Source organism: Vipera ursinii, assembly GCF_947247035.1.
Source record: "Vipera ursinii genome assembly, chromosome: 2".
Lineage (NCBI taxonomy): Eukaryota > Metazoa > Chordata > Lepidosauria > Squamata > Viperidae > Vipera > Vipera ursinii.
Window position 1 is genome coordinate 2,859,548 of NC_139513.1, and position 21,325 is coordinate 2,880,872.

General features: G+C 41.7%; 1 protein-coding gene across 1 annotated transcript; it reads right to left on the minus strand.

Annotated features, from left to right (window-relative positions):
* Positions 1 to 724: 724 nt before the first annotated feature.
* Positions 725 to 19,818, minus strand: LOC310633225 (uncharacterized protein; the record flags this gene model as incomplete). The annotated part of the gene is made up of 5 exons (XM_083350912.1): positions 725 to 4,859; positions 10,578 to 10,707; positions 18,217 to 18,284; positions 18,397 to 18,511; positions 19,414 to 19,818. The coding sequence occupies 5 exons, from the start codon at positions 19,816 to 19,818 to the stop codon at positions 2,488 to 2,490; spliced, it is 3,090 nt and encodes a 1,029-aa protein (XP_083207038.1). The 3' UTR covers positions 725 to 2,487.
* Between the last annotated feature and the right edge of the window lie 1,507 nt (positions 19,819 to 21,325).

Genomic DNA, 21,325 nt, shown 5'->3' on the forward strand with positions numbered 1-21,325 from the left:
GCTCTCACACAGCCCGTCGTGTGACCAGTGTTGTGTCGTCGATGTTCATAGCCCCACTCATGTGAGCCTTGCCACGGGCATTTGTAGCCCCACTCATGTGAGCGTCATCCCAGGCATTTGTGGCTGTACTTGTATGAGCATTGCGGGCGTTTGTGGCCCCGCTCGCACACGGGCTAACCCCTCCCACAAAACCATCCCTTCTTTCTCCCCTCACACTCAGTCCAGGCTGCCAATGCCGAAAGGTTGGGAAACTGCCCTTAGGCATGGAAGCCAGCTGGGTGACTTTTGGCCAGTCATTCTCTTTTGGTAAACCACTCACAGGCCGTTTGTTGTAGGAAAAATAGGATGTGTTATTCACCTCAAGTTCTGATGTCTTTTTAAAGACAGGGTTTCCCTTGGCACCCATGGCCAGCTTAGTCAAGTAATTAGCCAAAAGCCAGAAGGGGTTCAAACTCCCTTCTAAATCAGAGAATCTCTGCTTCGGATAGAATTCCTAAAGATCTATGGGGCTGGCTTTCAACCCAAACCACCAATTCAACCATAGTTTGGTCATCAGATGGGGAAAATTACTGGGGATCTAAAGAAGAAAACCTTTGATCTTGGACATTGTAACTCTGGAATATTGTCCAGATTCCTGTCCTGCGCTGTGTGAGTAAAAAGTGCATTTAAAAAAGGAAGAATGAAGCTACGAGAGTGAAACGTTATATAAAAACAATTCTGGAGATTACTCCTTAAAAGAATGAAAACCAGGAGACCTTTATTCAAGAAATTGCATGATGACAGCAAAGCTGAGATCGCCCATCCTTGGCTTAAAGTTGGCATGGTGTTTTTTTATCATCCCAAGAGTTGAGGAAGCCAGAAGACTAAATAAAAGAGAACTGAAAGTGAGGGTGAAGGTGTAGGTCGTTCTCTGAACTTGTGGGTTGGTTTCCGAACATTTCATTACCAGGCTAGGTAACATCTTCAGCAGAGTTTAGAGGATGTCAGTGTTAAGTGTTCTTGTTTATCAGGGCTTCAGGTGTGGGTGTGTCAAGAGACAGTCTTGTGACGGGTTTTGAGATGGGGGGTTACATCTGGTGAGGGTCATTGGAAGATGAACCTCTGGGGGGCTTACATGGGTTGGTTGAGGGTCGGTGCTCTCTCTGGTTGGCTGTGGTTGGATTCTGAGGAGTTCATAGGCTGGTTGTAGGTCAATGTGCCTGTTGATGGAATTGCTCCCTATCACAAGGCTCTCAATGAAGACTCACACCGGACCCATCACAAGAACAGAGTAGAGTAGAATGGAAAGTAAAGTAACATAACAGAATAGAATCTGGAGGGGACCTTGGACGTCTTTTGTCCAGCCCCCTGCTCAAGCAGGAAAACCTATACCATCTCAGACAAGTGACTATCCAGTCTCTTCATAAAAGCCTCCAGTGATGGAGCACCCACAATTTCTGAAGGGAAGCTGTTCTCAGTGTTTGTTTGTCCTCAGTGTTAGGAACTTTCTCCTTAATTCAGGATTGCTTCTCTCTTTGATCAGCTTGCAACTATTGTTTCTTGCCCTGTCCTCTGGTGCTTTGCAGAATAATTTGATCCTTTCTTTGTGGCAGCCTCTGAAATACTGAAATCATGTCACACCTGTTTCTTCTTTTCTTTAGACTAGCCAAAGCCAAGTCCTGCAGCTCTTCTTCATATGTTTTAGTCTCCAGGCCTTTGATCATCTTAGCTGCTCTTCTGTGACCCTCTTCACACCCACACCTGAAGCCCTTATAAACACTTAACCCTGACATCCCCTAAACTTCACTGAAACGTTACCTAGCCTGGTAACGAAATGTTTGGAAACCAACCCACAAGCTCAAACAACAAACCTTCCCCCTGATCCTACACCCAAGCTACAGATATTCGCCACCAGATATTTATTGCAGAAATGAAAGTGTTGAAAGCCCTTCCAATTAATATTCAATGATGGAGATGTAAATTAAGTGGCAAAAAGAGCAAAGTCAAAGGCCAGAGTCATTGTTATGTAACTGTTAGATGCTTCTAGTGGCCAATAAATTTAGAGATGCAAAAAGTGAAGGGTGTAAAGTGGGTCTTCCAAAAAAGATTATATTTAGGGCTCTGTATGGACAAATCCTCAACATTATTCAAAAAAACCAATTGTAGTTATTTTTCTCCACTCTCTTCAGATTCATCGTTCTTATCTTCCCTACATTCCCTAACACTTCTTTTTTCCACAGTAATAAATAGCTCAAGTGTCCGAAATTTTTGACAATTTGTTTATATGGTTCTTTTCTGTGATCATAAAGGGACATGTTGAGTACACCCCTCTCTACACATCAGACAAATGTACGATTTTTCCGCAGTGTGGCACCATTTATGGGAAGTGAGGTAATTTGATGTAATGAAACATCTTCCACACTCCAAGCATTTATACAGTTACTCCCCAGTGTGGATTCTGTTATGTACAATATATTGATATTTTTGTCTGAAGCTTTTTGCACAGTTCTAGCATTTGTAGGGTTTCTTCCCAGTATGGGTCATTTTGTGAGCAGTAAGAGAACTTGAAATTCTGAAGCCCTTTCCACACTCCGTACATGTATATGGTTTTTCTTCAGTGTGGATTCTCTTATGAGAAGTGAGGGAATTTGATGTAATGAAACATCTTCCACATTCCGAGCATTTATACGGTTTCTCCCCAGTGTGGATTCTGTTATGTACAATATATTGACGTTTTTTTCTGAAGCTTTTTGCACAATTCTTGCATTTGTAAGGTTTCTCCCCGGTATGGATCATTTTGTGAGAAGTAAGATGACTTGAAGTTGTGAAGCCCTTTCCACATTCCAGGCATTTATATGGTTTTTCTCCAGTGTGGATTCTGTTATGTACAATATATTGGTCTTTTCTTCTGAAGCTTTTTGCACAGTTCTTGCATTTGTAGGGTTTCTCACCAGTATGGATCATTTTGTGAACAATAAGACGAGTTGAAGTTGTGAAGCCCTTTCCACATTCCAGGCATTTATATGGTTTTTCTCCAGTGTGGATTCTGTTATGTATAATATATTGACATTTTTGTGTGAAGCTTTTTGCACAGTTCTTGCATTTGTAGGGTTTCTCACCAGTATGGATCATTTTGTGAGCAATAAGTTGAGTTGAAGTTCTCAAGCCCTTTCCACATTTCAGGCATTTATATGGTTTTTCTCCAGTGTGGATTCTGTTATGTGCAATATATTGGTATTTTTTTCTGAAGCTTTTTGCACAATTCTTGCATTTGTAAGGTTTCTCACCAGTATGGATCATTTTGTGAGCAATAAGATAACTTGAAGTTGTGAAGCCCTTTCCACACTCTGGGCATTTATATGGTTTTTCTCCAGTGTGGATTCTGTTATGTACAATATATTGGTCTTTTCTACTGAAGCTTTTTGCACAGTTCTTGCATTTGTAGGGTTTCTCACCAGTATGGATCATTTTGTGAGCAATAAGACGAGTTGAAGATGTGAAGCCCTTTCCACATTCCAGGCATTTATATGGTTTTTCTCCAGTGTGGATTCTGTTATGTACAATATATTGACATTTTTGTCCGAAGCTTTTTGCACAGTTCTTGCATTTGTAGGGTTTCTCCCCAGTGTGGATCGTTTTGTGAGCAGTAAGATAACTTGAAGTTCTGAAGCCCTTTCCACACTCTGGGCATTTATATGGTTTTTCTCCAGTGTGGATTCTTTTATGGGAAGTGAGGGAACTTGAATTAGATAAGTGTTTTCCACACTCCAGACATTTGTAAGGTTTCTCCCCGGTGTGGATCATTTTGTGAGTAGTAAGATTACTTGAAGTTGTGAAGCTCTTTCCACACTCCGGACATTTATATGGTTTTTCTCCGGTGTGGATTCTTTTATGGGAAGTGAGGGAACCTGAATTAGTGAAGTGTTTTCCACACTCCAGACATTTGTAAGGTTTCTCCCCGGTGTGGATGATTTTGTGAGTAGTAAGAGAACTTGAAATTCTGAAGCTCTTTCCACACTCCGGACATTTATATGGTTTTTCTCCGGTGTGGATTCTTTTATGGGAAGTGAGGGAACTTGAACTAGTGAAGTGTTTTCCACACTCCAGACATTTGTAAGGTTTCTCCCCGGTGTGGATCATTTTGTGAGTATTAAGAGAACATGAAATTCTGAAGCTCTTTCCACACTCCGGACATTTATATGGTTTTTCTCCAGTATGGATTCTGTTATGTTTAATATATTGGTCTTTTCTTCTGAAGCTTTTTGCACAGTTCTTGCATTTGTAGGGTTTCTCACCAGTATGGATCATTTTGTGAGCAATAAGATTACTTGAAATTGTGAAGCCCTTTCCACACTCTGGGCATTTATATGGTTTTTCTCCGGTGTGGATTCTTTTATGGGAAGTGAGGGAACTTGAACTAGTGAAGTGTTTTCCACACTCCAGACATTTATATGGTTTTTCTCCTGTGTGGATCCTTTTATGGGAAGTAAGATCATTTGAGTCTCTGAAGCGTTTTCCACAATCCAGACATTGACATGGTTTCTTTCCTTGTATTCTCTGAGGCAAAGTAACTGAGAAGGTCCTTCGGAAATGTTTTTCATGTTCATTTGGTTTCTTTATCGTGTGGCTTCCGCAACAGTCGTATAATCCTGATTCATCTGCGGGTAATTTTGCACAAGCCTCTTTTTCTGGCTGATCATCTTTGCCGGAGAAGTCACTGACAGCTACATGTGGTAAAGTAGAGCATTTCTCTAGCTCCCCCTTTAATTGTTTTTCCTCAGAACTTTGCTTTCCAAAAAATGTCTCTGCGTGTTTTATTCTGCCTTTTTGCAATACTGCAGCTGATTCTTGGCCAGAATCCATCCTCCTCCATTCATCACCTGCTTGGAGCAGAAAAAAAGGGAAAAAAAGAACAGTTGACATAAAGTGAGATGCAAACAGGATCAAGACTCCTCATTGTTGCATCTCTTATTTGAACATTAATTATGCCCCCACCCTCTCAAATCTTCTTCCTTTTAGCTCTTTTTGTGATTCTTCTGCCTGTGTCTATCAGGTTATGTTCAAAACATGGGGCGATGCCTGGTATCGGAGTCAGGTCCCCAAAGAATATTATTGTTTCCTTATGCCTATTCCTGAATCTGTAACTTTTCTTTGTGGCCTGCTATTCTGTTGGGAGGGGGGATGACTTGGGGATACTTTGCACTGTCCTGCTATGGTGCCCTTCCCCCAGGGGATGGAATGTATCACCCTTATCTGAGAGATGGTTGCTCTTGGAGCCAGAAGCAAATGAAAGTGAGAGAGACCTTGAAAGAATGTGCCAAAGAAGCCAGTTAAAACACTATTCCACCTGTGGGTTGGCTGGAATTCAAATGAACACTGGACTCTGGGGGGAGGAGTACTGAATAATGCTTTTATCGCTTCCACGGGTTTTTCCTCAGACCTCATCTTCTTTTCCCTGCTATCACTAGCCCCTAATAAAAGTTCCTTTTGAGACAATGCCTTTTTCAAGAGTTCTGCTTTATTGGGTGGCTTAGCTGAGGCAGCTCCTTACAATTGGGTGGATATAAGATCTGATGTTGGGGTCTCTCTTGACCTCTATGCTGCAGAATGAAAAACCTGAGGGGTTCTGCTCTCTGAGCTTACTTGTTTTCTTGCAGATGTTTCATTACCCAAACTAGATAACATCATCAGTGCTAGTAAGGAATAGGGTTTGTTCTTACTCCTTACTGGCACTGATGATGTTACCCAGATTGGGTAATGAAACATCTGTAAGAAAACAACCAAGCTCAGAAAGTACCAAGAATCCCTCATTTCAACCATGAGGTGCAAATATGCTCACTTATTAAGATCATGTAGACCAGGGGTCGCCAACCTTTGGGCTGCGGCCCACTACCGGGTTATGTCTGTTGGCCACCGGGCCACATGAGTGGCTTGCCAGTGTGCATGTGTGTGTGTGCGCGCACCCTCCCACTCATGTTAGCTTTGCCATGAGCATTGCTGGGGCGCTAGTGTTTCCACGAGCATCATGCAGGGGTCACGTGGGCCTTAGCGTCACCGTGTAGCATGGGTGGTAACATCATCGTGAGGATCACATGGACCTTAGCATTGCTGTGAGTGGTTTTTGTCCATGTGGCTCCATTTGCATGTGTGCATTGGTTTAATTTCAATCTGGACATGCTGGTGGATGTGAACCTGGGAACTCTTCTCAAGGAGGGAGCCCTGCACTGAAAAAAATAGTACTCAGACGGGGTATGTTCATTCATCCTTAGATGCCCCGGCATTTTCCGGGCAGAACTTACAAAAGGAAGCCTTGGAGAAAGTTGGGGGTGGGTGGGAAGAACCCCTGGAGTGGAAGGTCCCATTACTTGAGAACCTGTCCCATCAGAGGGCCCAATTCTCTAATAGCCAAATCCCTGTAACACTATTAGGACTTCCAAACGGCATCATTACAGGTAGAAAAACCATTCAAATAAAGAGCAGTTAAGGAAACATCAGAGGAAACATTCAGGGAGGTTTTAGGAGAAAACCTAACATTTATTGGAAAGTGGGGGGGGGGGAGTGGTCAATAACCAGCAGAAACCCAAAATCCCAAAATCACATGGTGAGAGAGAGAGAGAGAGAGGGGGGGAGAAGGTTTCGCTGGAGAGATTATCATTTAATTCAATGAACTGGTGTCTGGGAATCTCAGAGTTACTTTTGCTTCAACATTACCATGCCGTGTATTCAATATAACAGTAAGATTTTCAGAAACGGAATTAATCTGGATTTTTATTTGGATCCTTGAGCTGGATGTTGACAAATGATTCCCTTAACAACTGTGGGAAGAAAAATCACAAAATGAGTCAAAGGTCATTTAACAACCCTCTTGGTTAGTAAGAGAAATGTTGGGATCATAAGTCACCTTTTGATAATCTGGAAAGCCCTCAAGGAAAGCCCAGGTTAGGGCATCATGTCTGGGGCTCCCAGGAAAGCCGTAATTGTGCTTAGAAGGCCCCCCCCCTGTTGAGGTGGCCATTCTTATGCACGCTTTGTCCTTGCTTTTTTTTTGGGTATCTATTGTTTTTAAGCCTGGGGATTTTTGCTGTGCATCACCCAGAGTCACTTTTGGTGAAATAAGTGGCTATACAAATTTGAAAAAATAAAATAAAAATGTTTAAATAGAAATGAGAAAAAAAAATCACAAGATGTGAATTGGCACAGGATCCAAGCAGAGCGCCACTGATAGATAGATATTCAATATTTTTATGCACTGAAATGTTTGCTTCCTAGTTTATTTGTTGTTGTTAGTTGCGAAGTCATGTCCGATGCATCACAACCCCATGGACAATATTCCTCCAAGCCTTCCTGTCCTCTACCATCTTCTGGAGTCCATTTAAGCTTACGCCTATTGCTTCAGTGACTCCCTCCAGCCACCTAATTTTCTGTCGTCCCTTTCTTCTATCGCCCTCAATCTTTCCCAGCATTAGGCTCTTTTCTAGTGAGTCCTTCCTTCTCATTAGGTGGCCAAAGTATTTGAGTTTCAACTTCAGGATCTGGCCTTCTAAAGAGCAGTCAGGGTTGATCTCCTCTAGGACTGATCGGTTTGAACCCCTTGCTGGAGTCTTCTCCAACACCATAGTTCAAAGGCCTCAATTCTTTAGTGCTCAGCCTTTCTTATGGTCCAACTTTCACTGCCATACATTGCAACTGGGAAGATCATAGCCTTGACTATACACACTTTTGTTGACAGGGTGATGTCTCTGCTTTTTAGTGTGCTGTCTAGATTTGTCATGGCTTTCCTCCTGAGGAGCAAGCGTCTTTTAATTTCTTGGCTACAGTCCCCATCTGCAGTGATCTTGGAGCACAGGAAAATAAAATCTGTCACTACCTCCATTTCTTCCCCATCTATTTGCCAGGAATTGAGAGGGCCGGATGCCATGATCTTGGTTTTCTTAATGTTAAGTTTCAACCCAACTTTTACACTCTCCTTCTTTACCCGCAACAAGAGGCTCTTTAGTTCTTCTTCACTTTCTGCCATTAGAGTGGTATCATCTGCATATCTTAGGTTGTTGATATTTCTCCCGGCAATCTTAATTCCAACTTTTGATTCATCTAGCCCTGCTTTTATCATGATCTGCTCTGCATATAAGTTAAACAGGCCGGGCGACAGTATAGAGCCTTGCCAGACTCCTTTCCCAATTTTGAACCAATCGGTGGTTCCGTGTCCAGTTCTCACTGTTGCGTCTTGACCTGCATGTAGGTTTCTCAAGAGACAAATAAGATGGTCTGGTACTCCCATCTCTTTAAGAACTTGCCACAATTTGTTGTGATCCACACAATCAAAGGCTTTAGCATAGTTAATGAATCAGAAGTAGATGTTTTTCTGGAACTCCCTAGCTTTCTCCACAATCCAGCGTATGTTGGCAATTTGATCTCTAGTTCCTCTGCCTCTACGAAATCCTACCTGTACTTCTGGTAGTTCTCGATCCACATACTGCTGGAGTCTAGCTTGTAGGATTTTAAGCATAACTTTACTAGCATGGGAAATGAGTGCAATGGTGTGATAATTTGAACATTCTTTGGCACTGCCTTAGTTTGGAATTGGAATGTAAACTGACATTTTCCAATCCTGTGGCCACTGCTGAGTTTTCCAAATTTGCTGGCAAATTGACTGTAGCACTTTTACTGCATCGTCTTTTAAGATTTTGAATAGATCAGCTGGAATACAGTTACCAACACTAGCTTTGTTGTTGCTCAGATTTCCTAAAGCCCATTTCACTTCACATTCTAGGATGTCTGGCTCGGGGTCAGTGACCATCCCTTCGTTGTCATCAGGGACGTTAAGCTTGCTCTTGTATAGTTCTTCTGTGTAGTTTTGCCACCTCTTATTAATCTCTTCTGCCTCTGCTAGGTCCCTGCCATTTTGGTCCTTTATCATGCCCATTTTTGCATGAAACTTTGCCTTCATCTCTCCAGTTTTCTTGAAGAGATCTCTGGTCCTCCCTATTCTATTGTTTTCTTCTATTTCTTTGCACTGTTCATTTAAGAAGGCATTCTTATCTCTTCTAGCTATTCTCTGGAATTCTGCATTCAATTGGGCGTATCTTTCTTTTTCTCCCTTGCATTCCGCTTCCGTTCTTTCCTCAGCTATTTGCAAAGCTTCCTCACACAGCCATTTTGCTTTCTTGCATTTCTTTTTCTTTGGGATGGTTTTAGTTGCTACCTCTTCTACAATGTTGAGAAACTCCATCCATAATTCTTCAGGCACCCTGTCTATCAGATGTAATTCCTTAAATCTATTTGTCACCTCTACTGTGTATTCATCACGGATATGATTTACTTCATATCTGAGTGACCTAGTGCTTTTCCCTACTTTCTTCAGTTTAAGCTTAAATTTTGCAACGAGAACCTTATGACCTGAGCCAGTCAGCTCCCGGTCTTGTTTTTACTGACTGTATAGTTTCTCCATCTTTGGCTGCAGAGCACATAGTCAATCTGATTTCTGTGTTGACCATCTGGTGTTGTCCATGTGTAGAGCCGTCTCTTGGGTTGTTGGAAAAGAGTGTTTGCTATGACCATTGTATTATCTTGACAAAATTCTATCAGCCTGAGTCCTGCTTCATTTTGTACTCCCAGGCCAAACTTGCCTGTTATTCTGGTTGTATCCCAGTATTGCTTTTCCTACTTTATTATTGACTACGAAGGCTAATTCATTTCTTCTGAGGGATTCTTGCCTGCAGTAGTATACCTGATGGTCATCTGAATTAAATTCCTGTCCATTTTAATTTGCTGATTCCTAAGATGTTAATTTTCAGTCTTGTCATCTCTTGTTTGACCACGTCCAGCTTGCCTTGATTCATTGATCTTATTTTCCAGGTTCCTATGGAGAATAGATCTTTATAGCACCAGATGCATCCACAGCTGAGCGTCCTTTCAGCTTTGGCCCAGTCGCTTCATTCCTTCTGGCACTACTAGCACTAGCCCTCTGCTCTTCCCAAGTAGCATGTTGGACACCTTTTGACCTGAGGGGCTCATCTTCCAGCGTCATATCGTTTTGCCTTTTGGTATTGTCCATGAGGTTTTCATGGCAGAGATACTGGAGTGGGTTGCCATTTCCTCCTCCGGTGGATCACATTTTGTCAGAACTCTCTGCTATGACCTGTCTGTCTTGGGTGGCCCTGCATGGCATAGCTCATAGCTTCATTGAGTTACAAAGCCCTTCAGCGACAAGCCAGTAATCCATAAAGGGGTAGTAGTTTATTAATTTATTAAATTTATATGCGTCACCCATCTTCCCAATAGGGTGACTCTGGGTGGCTTAAAGAATGCTGAGGATGATGGATGGCCTAGAAACATGAAAAATAGATTGATGGATGGATAGATTAAGATAGATAGATAGATAGATAGATAGATAGATAGATAGATAGATAGATAGAAAGAAAGAAAGAAAGAAAGAAAGAAAGAAAGAAAGAAAGAAAAGTTCCTTGGAATAGAAAAAGGCTAGATCTCTTCCTGCTTCTTCCCAAGAGATGACATCTCTTTGGAGACCTTTTAATAAGAAAAAGCAGATGGCATTTGATTATTAAATTCTCTGATGGGCGAGTAGCAAATTTGCTTACCCAGAGACGCCACATTCCTATAATTTTCCAGCATGACTTCCCAATGGAGTGCTTTTTGGTCAGAATCCAGCTGAGACCACTCCTCCTTGGAGAAATACACAGCCACCTCCTCAAAGGACACAAGACCCTCCTGCACAGGGAAATAAGAACCAAAAAAGGTCAAGGAGGATTTGTAAGGTCTATCCCATTACGTACAAATTCCCAAAGCAAAGACATGCACTAAGTTGAATGGCTCTGCTTGGCAGGATTTCAAGGTTTAGGTGAAAAAAATAGATCAAAAGCCTTTGAGTGAAGAAATAGTTCAGGCAAGCTTAATCGATGATAGATGTGGCAAGACTTTCAGTGCCATTCAGTGAATGGATCTACCATCTCTCACTCACTTTATATCTATATATATCTATCCATCTCTTTCTCTCTCTCTTTAGCTATTTATCTCTGTCTCTATGTAGCTATTATCTATCATCTCTCTCTTTCTCTCTGTCTCTCTCTCTCTATATATATATATAGTATCTATCTGTCTATCTATATATATCTATCATGCTCTATCATTTCTATTATCTATAACTTATCATCTACCTATCTATCAAATCTATCATCTCTATTTATAACTATCATCTATCTATCTAATTTATTATCATCTCTCTCTATCATCTATCATATAACTATCATCTATCTACCTATCTTTCTATCTAATCTATTATCATCTCTATCATATAACTATTATCTATCTATCTATCTATCTATCCATCCAGCCATCCATCTATCTCTATCTGAGTCATTGGCTGAAGTGAGGACGAGAAAGCAGAGAAAAATTCTTGGGATTGAAAGAAATTTTACAAAGCAAGATAGTTTGGCCTCCAAATCCAGACATGAATCAGAGGATTAGAAATTATTTTGCAAGCCAAAAGTTCTTTGATTACATGCATGACAATTTGATTTTTGTATTTGGCTACCTTCACTGGATTTTAATCTTCTGCCTTATCTTTTAATCTTTTCACTGGTTGTAGACAAGACTTTTAAAAAATGGTATTGCGCTATTTGAGTATTTATGTATTTTTGAACAAACTTGCACAATTCCAAGTCAAAAAATTACAAAACGAACAGGTGCAGTTTAGCACTTGCTGCCCATGTGATATTCCCATCTCTTGAAGGACTCTTTAAGAAGTTAGCGTGTGTAAACTAATAGTAGGAAAAGTATCCAGAAAAAGGGGGAGTTAAGTACTGGTCTTAAAAAAAAAGTTGTCTTAATATAAATCTCAATGTAGATTTTACAATCCATTGTATCCATTGTATCATGCAATATTGGAATTCAACATTATGGAAGCACAAGCAATAGAATACGGCCAAACTAGAGTCTTGGACTTTAAAAGAGCTAATTTCAATAAACTTAGAGAGACCTTGGGAAGAATTCCATGGATGAGAATCCTAAAGGGGAAAACAACTCAAGAAGCTTGGGAAATTTTGAAAAGTGAGATAATAAAGGCCCAGTCTAGCACAATACCAACAAAGAAGAAAAATAACAGCTTTCAAAGGAAACCAGCATGGCTGCATAAAGAACTCTCTGACAAACTGAAAGATAAAAGATGAAGTGAGGGAAGCTAAGGCTCAAAATGAACTAAGGCTTGCGACCAAAGTCAAAAATAACAAAAAAAGCTTCTTTCAACATATACAAAACAAGAAAAAAGTTAAGGAAATGATTGGTCCATTAGTGGGGGAAAGTGGCAAGAAGGTGACAAGCAACAGGGAGAAAGCAGAACTATTTAACTCCTTTTTTGCATCTTAGGTATCAGCGAACTAAAATGGACAGGAATGGGTGAATTTAATTCAGATAACCATCAGGTATACTACTGCGGGCAAGAATCCCTCAGAAGAAATGGAGTAGCCTTCATAGTCAATAAAAAAGTAGGAAAAGCAATACTGGGGTACAACCCTCAAAATGACAGAATGATCTCAGTTCGAATCCAAGGCAAACCATTCAATATCACAGTAGTCCAAGTCTATGCCCCAACCACCAGTGCTGAAGAGGATGAAATTGACCGGTTCTATGAAGCCCTACAGCACCTTATAGAAGTAACACCAAAAAATGATGTCCTTATCATCATGGGGGATTGGAATGCTAAAGTAGGAAGCCAAAAGATAACTGGAATAACAGGCAAGTTTGGCCTTGGAGTACAAAATGAAGCAGGGCACAGGCTGATAGAATTTTGTCAAGAGAATACGATGGTCATAGCAAACACTCTTTTCCAACAACCCAAGAGACGGCTCTACACATGGACATCACCAGACGGTCAACACAGAAATCAGATTGACTATATGCTCTGCAGCCAAAGATGGAGAAGCTCTATACAGTCGGTAAAAACAAGACCAGGAGCTGACTGTGGCTCAGACCATGAGCTTCTCCTTGCAAAGTTTAGGCTTAAACTGAAGAAAGTAGGGAAAAGCACTAGGCCACTCAGGTATGAATTAAATCATATCCCTGTTGAATATACAGTAGAGGTGACAAATAGATTTAAGGAATTAGATTTGATAGACAGAGTGCCTGAAGAACTATGGACAGAGGTTCGCGACATTGTACAACAGGTAGCAACCAAAACCATCCCAAAGAAAAAGAAATGCAAGAAAGCAAAATGGCTGTCTGAGGAAGCTTTGCAAATAGCTGAGGAAAGGAGGAAAGCGAAAGGCAAGGGAGAAAAACATAGATATGCCCAATTGAATGCAGAATTCCAGAGAATAGCTAGAAGAGATAAGAATGCCTTCTTAAATGAACAGTGCAAAGAAATAGAAGAAAACAATAGAATAGGGAGGACCAGAGATCTTTTCAAGAAAATTGGAGAGATGAAGGGAACATTCCATGCAAAAATGGGCATGATAAAGGACCAAAATGGCAGGGACCTAACAGAGGCAGAAGAGATTAAGAAGAGGTGGCAAAATTACACAGAAGAACTATACAAGAATGAGCTTAACGTCCCAGATAATCACAATGAGGTGGTCACTGACCTCGAGCCAGACATCCTAGAATGTGAAGTGAAGTGGGCCTTAGAAAAGCTGAGCAACAACAAAGCTAGTGGAGGTGACAGTATTCCAGCTGAGCGATTCAAAATCTTAAAAGACAGCGCAGTAGAAGTGCTACACTCAATTTGCCAGCAAATTTGGAAAACTCAACAGTGGCCACAGGATTGGAAAAGATCAGTTTACATTCCAATTCCAAAGAAAGGCAGTGCCAAAGAATGTTCAAACTATCGCACCATTGCACTCATTTCTCATGCTAGTAAAGTCATGCTTAAAATCCTACAAGCTAGACTTCAGCAGTATGTGGATCGAGAACTACCAGAAGTACAGGCAGGATTTCGAAGAGGCAGAGGAACTAGAGATCAAATTACTAACATACGCTGGATCATGGAGAAAGCTAGGGAGTTCCAGAAAAACATCTACTTCTGCTTCATTATCTATGCTAAAGCCTTTGATTGTGTGGATCATAACAAACTGTGGCAAGTTCTAAAAGAGATGGGAGTACCAGACCATCTTATTTGTCTCTTGAGAAACCTATATGCGGGTCAAGAAGCAACAGTGAGAACTGGACACGGAACCACTGATTGGTTCAAAATTGGGAAAGGAGTCCGGCAAGGCTGTATACTGTCGCCCTGCCTATTTAACTTATATGCAGAGCACATCATGAGAAAGGCAGGGCTAGATGAATCAAAAGTTGGAATTAAGATTGCTGGAAGAAATATCAACAACCTAAGATACGCAGAAGATACCACTCTAATGGCAGAAAGTGAAGAAGAACTAAAGAGCCTCTTGTTGCGGGTGAAGAAGGAGAGTGCCAAACTTGGGTTGAAACTTAACATTAAGAAAACCAAGATCATGGCATCTGGCCCTCTCAATTCCTGGCAAATAGATGGGGAAGAAATGGAGGTAGTGACAGATTTTGTTTTCCTGGGCTCCAAGATCACTGCAGATGGGGACTGTAGCCAAGAAATTAAAAGACGCTTGCTCCTGGGAAGGAAAGCCATGGCAAATCTAGACAGCACACTAAAAAGCAGAAACATCACCCTGTCAACAAAAGTGCGTATAGTCAAGGCTATGGTCTTCCCAGTTGCAATGTATGGCAGTGAAAGTTGGACCATAAGAAAGGCTGAGCGCCAAAGAATTGAGGCCTTTGAACTATGGTGCTGGAGAAGACTCCTGCGAGTCCCTTGGACTGCAAGGCGATCAAACCGGTCAGTCCTAGAGGAGATCAACCCTGACTGCTCTTTAGAAGGCCAGATCCTGAAGCTAAAACTCAAATACTTTGGCCACCTAATGAGAAGGAAGGACTCACTGGAGAAGACCCTAATGCTGGGAAAGATTGAGGGCAATAGAAGAAGGGGACGACAGAGAATGAGGTGGCTGGATGGAGTCACTGAAGCAGTAGGCGTGAGCTTAAATGGACTCCAGAAGATGGTAGAGGACAGGAAGGCCTGGAGGAATGTTGTCCATAGGGTCGCGATGGGTCGGACACGACTTCGCAACTAACAATTGCATCTGTCTTTACACAAAGGGAAAAAACAGTCCAACCTACCCAAACCAGTGCCATAAAAAACAGAATAGAAACGCAAGTTAAGATAGGCAAGAAAATGGTAAGTGAGCACCTGTCCAGCCTAGATGAGTTCAAATCACCAGGACCAGATGGATTACACCCCAAGGTTCTGAAGGAACTGGCAGACGTGATCTCAGAACCACTCAACTATATTTTTCAAAGATCCTGGAGCACTGGGGAACTACCAGAGGACTGAAAGAGAGCTGATGTAGTTCCCATCTTCAAAAAAGGGAAAAAAAACAGATCCAGGAAACTACAGACCTATCAGCCTGACCTCAATACCTGGGAAGATTCTGGAAAAGATAATCAAACAACAAATCAGCGAACACCTTGATGCGAACAAAGTTATCACTAAAAGGACCCAGATTGTTGGGGGCAATAAGCTGACTTTGTAATAATGCCGCTTGGGGTGTGTGTGAAAGCCCTAACAAGCAGGCATATACATAGAATGAAGGCTACTGCTAAGCTTGTAAGCCGCCCTGAGTCTTCGGAGAAGGGCGGGATATAAATGGAATTAAAATAAAATAAAATAAAAAATAAATAAAAGCCAACATGGGTTTGTCAAAAACAGATCGTGCCAGACAAATCTTATTGCATTCTTTGACCAAGCGACAAAACTAGTGGACCAGAGGAATGCTGTAGATTTAATTTACTTGGATTTCAGTAAGGCATTTGATAAAGTAGATCACAACCTACTACTTGATAAGATAGAAAAATGTGGGTTAGATAGCATCACCACCAGATGGATTCGTAGATGGCTGACAGGCCGTATTCAGCATGTGGTCCTCAATGGAACTGCATCTACATGGAAGGAAGTGTGTAGTGGGGTGCCCCAGGGCTCTGTTCTGGGCCCAGTGCTCTTCAACATCTTCATCAACGATTTGGATGAGGGGATAGATGGGGAACTCATCAAATTTGCAGATGACACCAAGCTGGCAGGAATAGCCAATACTCCAGAAGATAGGCTTAAGATACAGGAGGATCTGGACAGACTTGAACACTGGGCACTATCTAACAAAATGAAATTCAATTGTGAAAAAAGTAAGGTTCTGCATTTAGGAAGGAAAAATCAAATGCACAGGTATAGTATAGGTGGTACCTTGCTCGATAGTAGTAACTGTGAGAGGGATCTCGGAGTCCTAGTGGACAATCACTTAAATATGAGCCAGCAGTGTGCTGCAGCTGCCAAAAAAGCCAACACAGTGCTAGGCTGCATTAACAGAGGAATAGAATCAAGATCACGTGAAGTACTAATACCACTTTACAATGCCTTGGTAAGGCCACACCTGGAATACTGCATCCAGTTTTGGTCACCACGATGTAAAAAAGATGTCGAGACTCTAGAAAGAGTACAGAGAAGAGCAACAAAGATGATTGGGGGACTGGAGGCTAAAACATATAGGGAACGGTTGCTGGAATTGGGTATGTGTAGTTTAATGAAGAGAAGGGTGAGGGGTGACATGATAGCAGTGTTCCAATATCTCAGGGGCCGCCACAAAGAAGAGGGAGCCAAGCTATTCTCCAAAGCACCTGAAAGCAGGACAAGAAGCAATGGATGGAAACTAGTCAAGGAGAGAAGCAACCTAGAAATAAGGAGAAACTTCCTGACAGTTAGAACAATTAACCAGTGGAACAACCTGCCTCCAGAAGTGGTGAATGCTCCAACACTGGAAGTTTTTAAGAAGAGACTGGACAGCCATTTGTCTGAAATGGTATAGGGTTTCCTGCCTTAGCAGGGGGTTGGACTAGATGACCTCCAAGGTCCCTTCCAACTTCTTCTTCTTCTTCTTCTTCTTCTTCTTCTTCTTCTTCTTCTTCTTCTTCTTCTTCTTCTTCTTCTTCTTCTTCTTCTTCTTATTATTATTATTATTATTATTATTATTATTATTATTATAATAGACCTCAGAGGGAGCTAAGGCGACTGAGAGCAACTTGAATCTTTTATTCCCATACCACGTTGCTCAGGAATACAAAAATATCCAAGCCAGAAGAAGAAAGAATTATAGAATCATAGAGTATCAGAGATGGAAGGAGCCTTGGAGGTCCTCTATTCCAACACTCTGCTCAAGCAGGAGGCCCTATACCATTCTGGAGAAATATTTGTCTAATCTCTTCTTGAAAACCTCAAGTGATGTGAGCATCCACAGCTTCTGGAGGCAAGCCGTTCCAATGATTAATTGTTCTCACCATCAGGAAATTCCTCCTTAGTTCTAGGTTGCTTTTCTCCTTGATCATCTTCCATTTGTTACTTTTGTTCTTGCTCTCACTTGCTTTGGAGAACGGCTTGATCCCCTCTTGGCTATGACTGCTGTCATGTCACCCCAATCCTCTTCTTTGCTAGACTAGACATATCTAGTTTCCACAACCATCCATTGTACAGGTTAGCCTCCAAACCTCTGATCATCTTTGTTGCTCTTCTCTACACTTTTCTCCACTAGAGAATGGAAGGAAAGAGTGCTCTGTATAGCACTGTGACTTCCTGAAGGAAAGGGAGCATTTGAATCTAATAAGTAAGCCTTTAGTAAGACCACACCTAGAATACTGCATCCAGTTTTGGTCACCATAGTATAAAAAAGACATTGAGACTCTAGAAAAAGTGCAGAGAAGAGCAACAAAAGATAATTAGGGGACTGGAGGCTCAAACATATGAAGAACGGTTACAGGAACTGGGCATAGCTAGTCTAGTGAAGAGACGGACCAGGGGTGACATGAAAGCAGTCTTCCAATATTTGAGGGGCTGTCACAGAGAGGAGGCGGTCAACCTATTCTCCAACACACCTGAAGGCCAGACAAGGAATAACGGATGGAAACTGATCAAAGAGGCATTCAACTTAGAAATAAGGAGAAATTTTCTGACAGTGAGAACAATCAATCAATGGAACAGTTTGCTTTCAGAAGTTGTGGGAGCTTCATCACTGGAGGCTTTCAAGAAGAGACTGGACTACCATCTCTCAGAAACGATGTAGGGTCTCCTGCTCAGGCGGGGGGTTGGACTAGATGACCTACAAGGTTCCTTCCAACTCTGTTATTCTATTCTATTAGTGAATTTTCTCCTCTTACTTGAGTTGGAGGTTCGACCACTGTTTCAGCTGCACCATACAGAGCAGACAACTCCGCAGGAGTCTTCCCTGTGAGGAAAAACAGAATTTTTAGAAAGCATAATTAATAACATAGGAAGCGACATTTTACAGAAGAGCAGAGTGCTTTGGACTTTCTGGAGAATTGAGGACCTTTGATTACCTCCCAAGGTGTCCAGACTTGGATCTTCCAGAGAAATGCTCCTCAAAAAGAACTCCTGAGGAGAATTTGATGGATTCCTGCTTCCCTCAGGATCTCTGATGTCCATTGTGAAAGACTTGAAATAGGAGACAGGAGAAAAGAAAAATTAATGGACATCACACAACACAAAATGGATTCTTGAAAGCCTCCAATGTTCCTCAGTGAGGCTGGAAAGTAAGAAAGGAACGTCTGTCACCAATTTTATATAACGGGTAATGAAACAATATCCTACAAGAATTAGTGAAACATCTCCACATATTATGATTTCGAGAAACCCCTAGTATGTCTGTGGAGATTCTCAGTCATTCAGGTCATGGTTGTCCCCAAGATGCTTCTTCATGAGGCAACTAGACTTTCTTGTTTTTCTTTGAAGCCGTTTCACTTCTCATCCAAGAAGCTTCTTCTGGACTGGATGATGGGGAATGGAAGGATTTATATTCCTTGCAGACAGCTGGTCATTTGCATTCTTTTAGAGATGTTGAGGCCACTTGGAGGTTTATCTGTGTCCTCAAGGTCATCTGAGTAGTGAAAATGGGTGTACAGTCTTCTTGGAGCTGCTGAAAAGACTGTATTGTAGACTGGAGACAGATTATGTCATATCCCTCCCCTCTATTGAGATAGGGCTGTTCAACATCATCTATCTCCAGTGTAATACACAATCCTTTCAGCAGTTTCAAGAAGACTCCACACCCATTTGCACCACACAGGTGACAGTGCGGACAGAGATAAACTTCCAAGTGGCCTCAACGACTCTAAAAAAATGCAAACAACCAGCTGTCAGCAAGGAGTAAAAATCCTTCCATTCCTCAGCATCCCATCGGAGCTGAAGAAGATTCTTGGATGAGAAGCAAAATGTCCCTAAAGAAAAACAAGTCCAGTTGCCTCGTGAAAAAGGCACCTTTGGGACTCTGGTAGGGAGTGGTGAAGAATTTTATTCCAGTCATCCCCTTCTGGGCTCCCAGAGTGAAGGTCTCTCACCTGCTCCTTCTGCTCCCCTGCCTGGCTCAAGAGGCCTTCCACCAGGGCCACCGCCTGGGAGCTGGTCTCTGCTCCACACTCTCGCACCCAGTTCTCCATCTTCAGGGGCAGAAGGGCCAGAAACTGCTCCAGAACAACCAGGTCCAGCATCTGGGCTTTGGTGTGCTTTTCTGCTTTGAACCATCGATTACAAAAGTCATGGAGTCGGCTGCAAAGTCCTCGGGGATCCTCAGAAGCCTGATATCGGACGCTCCTGAAGTTCCAGGACTGAACTTCTGAAGGGACGATGGTGTCTTCTTCCAGCATCTTCTGCCCACTTCTTGCCCAGGTCTCCGAACAGCGCCCAGGCCGAACAGCTGAAAGGCCTTTTCCAGTTCCCTCACTTGCTAAAGGTTGGGTCTCCATTCTCTCTCTGTCCTGTAACGCAACTCCAAATGGGTCCAAGGACTCTTATGTGAATCTCCAAGCAACTTTTCATTCAAAGGACTGTTTCTCTTGCTACAGCTGTGGTGAAAGTTAGACGTTCAGCCCTCTTTAGCCGAGAGATATTTTTATCTATAAAATTATATGATGAGTACAAATGTTTCTAAGATAGAAAATAAAATAAATTCACAACAAAATCGAATAATAGAGTTGGAAGGGACCTTGGAGTTCTTCTAATCTAACCCTAAACTAATCAAGGAGAGAAGCAACCTAGAACTAAGGAGAAATTTCTTCACAGTTAGAACAATTAATCAGTGGAAATACTTGCCTCCAGAAGTTGTGAATGCTCCAACAATGGAAGTTTTTAAGAAGAGACCGGACAGTCATTTGTCTGAAATGGTATAGGGTTTCCTGCCTGAGTAGGGGGTTGGACTAGAAGACCTCCAAGGTCCCTTCCAACTCTTCTCTTCTGTTTTGTTCCATTCCATTCCACTCCAATCCCCGTTCTATTCCATTCTCCCCCCACTCAATCAGGAGACCCTATACCTTTTCCTTCAAACAACTGGTCAGTCTCTTCTTAAAAACCTGCAGTGATGGAGCATCTAGAACATCTGAAGGCAAGCCGTTTCACTGGTTAATTGTTCTAATTGTCAGGAAATTTCTCCTTGGTTCTAGGTTGGTTTTCTCCTTGATTAGTTTCCATCCACTGTTTCTTGGTCTGCTTTCTGGTGATTTGGAGAATAGGCTTAGATATTGGAATACTGCTAACATGTCACCCCTAGTCCTTCTTTTGATTAAAATAGACATAACTAATTCCTGAAACCATTCCTTATAAGGTTTAGCTTCCAGCCCCCCCCTCCCCCAATCATCTTTGCTGTCCGTCTCTGCACTCTAGAGTCTCAACATTTTTTATATTGTGGTGACCAAAACCTGATGCAATATTCCAAGTGTGGTCTTAGCAAGGCGTTATAAAGTGGTACTAACACATCATTTGCTCTTGACTTTATCCCAAGATTTAGAAAGTGGTGGATATAACCACTGAGCAATACTAATCCCCATGGAAGGAAATATTTTTCTGACTTGATTATAGGATTGAAAATGATCTAGAGCAGATACATTATGTGAGTTTTTTCAATGTATGGTTGAAAAAATATGAGATTGACTTCCAACAAGGATTTGCAAGTCTGAATAAATGTATTTGGAGCATTTTCTATTTCTTTTCACAAAGAAAAAAAAACACTAAACCTACATTCACCTCCAAGCAGGGTTCACACATGTCAAAATTCCAAACAAATTAGCAAACCATGAAACTTCAGTTCACCTCAAATGAAAGGAAAGAACATGACCCTAGCTTAGGATGCTCCATTACCCTTTTTCAGGACTGACTTTTGGGGAGCCAAGCCAGACTCCCAAGACAGGTTTCATTGTGAAGGATTTGGCTCCCTTTTGAGCCTCATCCAGCACCTAAGAAAATAATAATAATATAAAG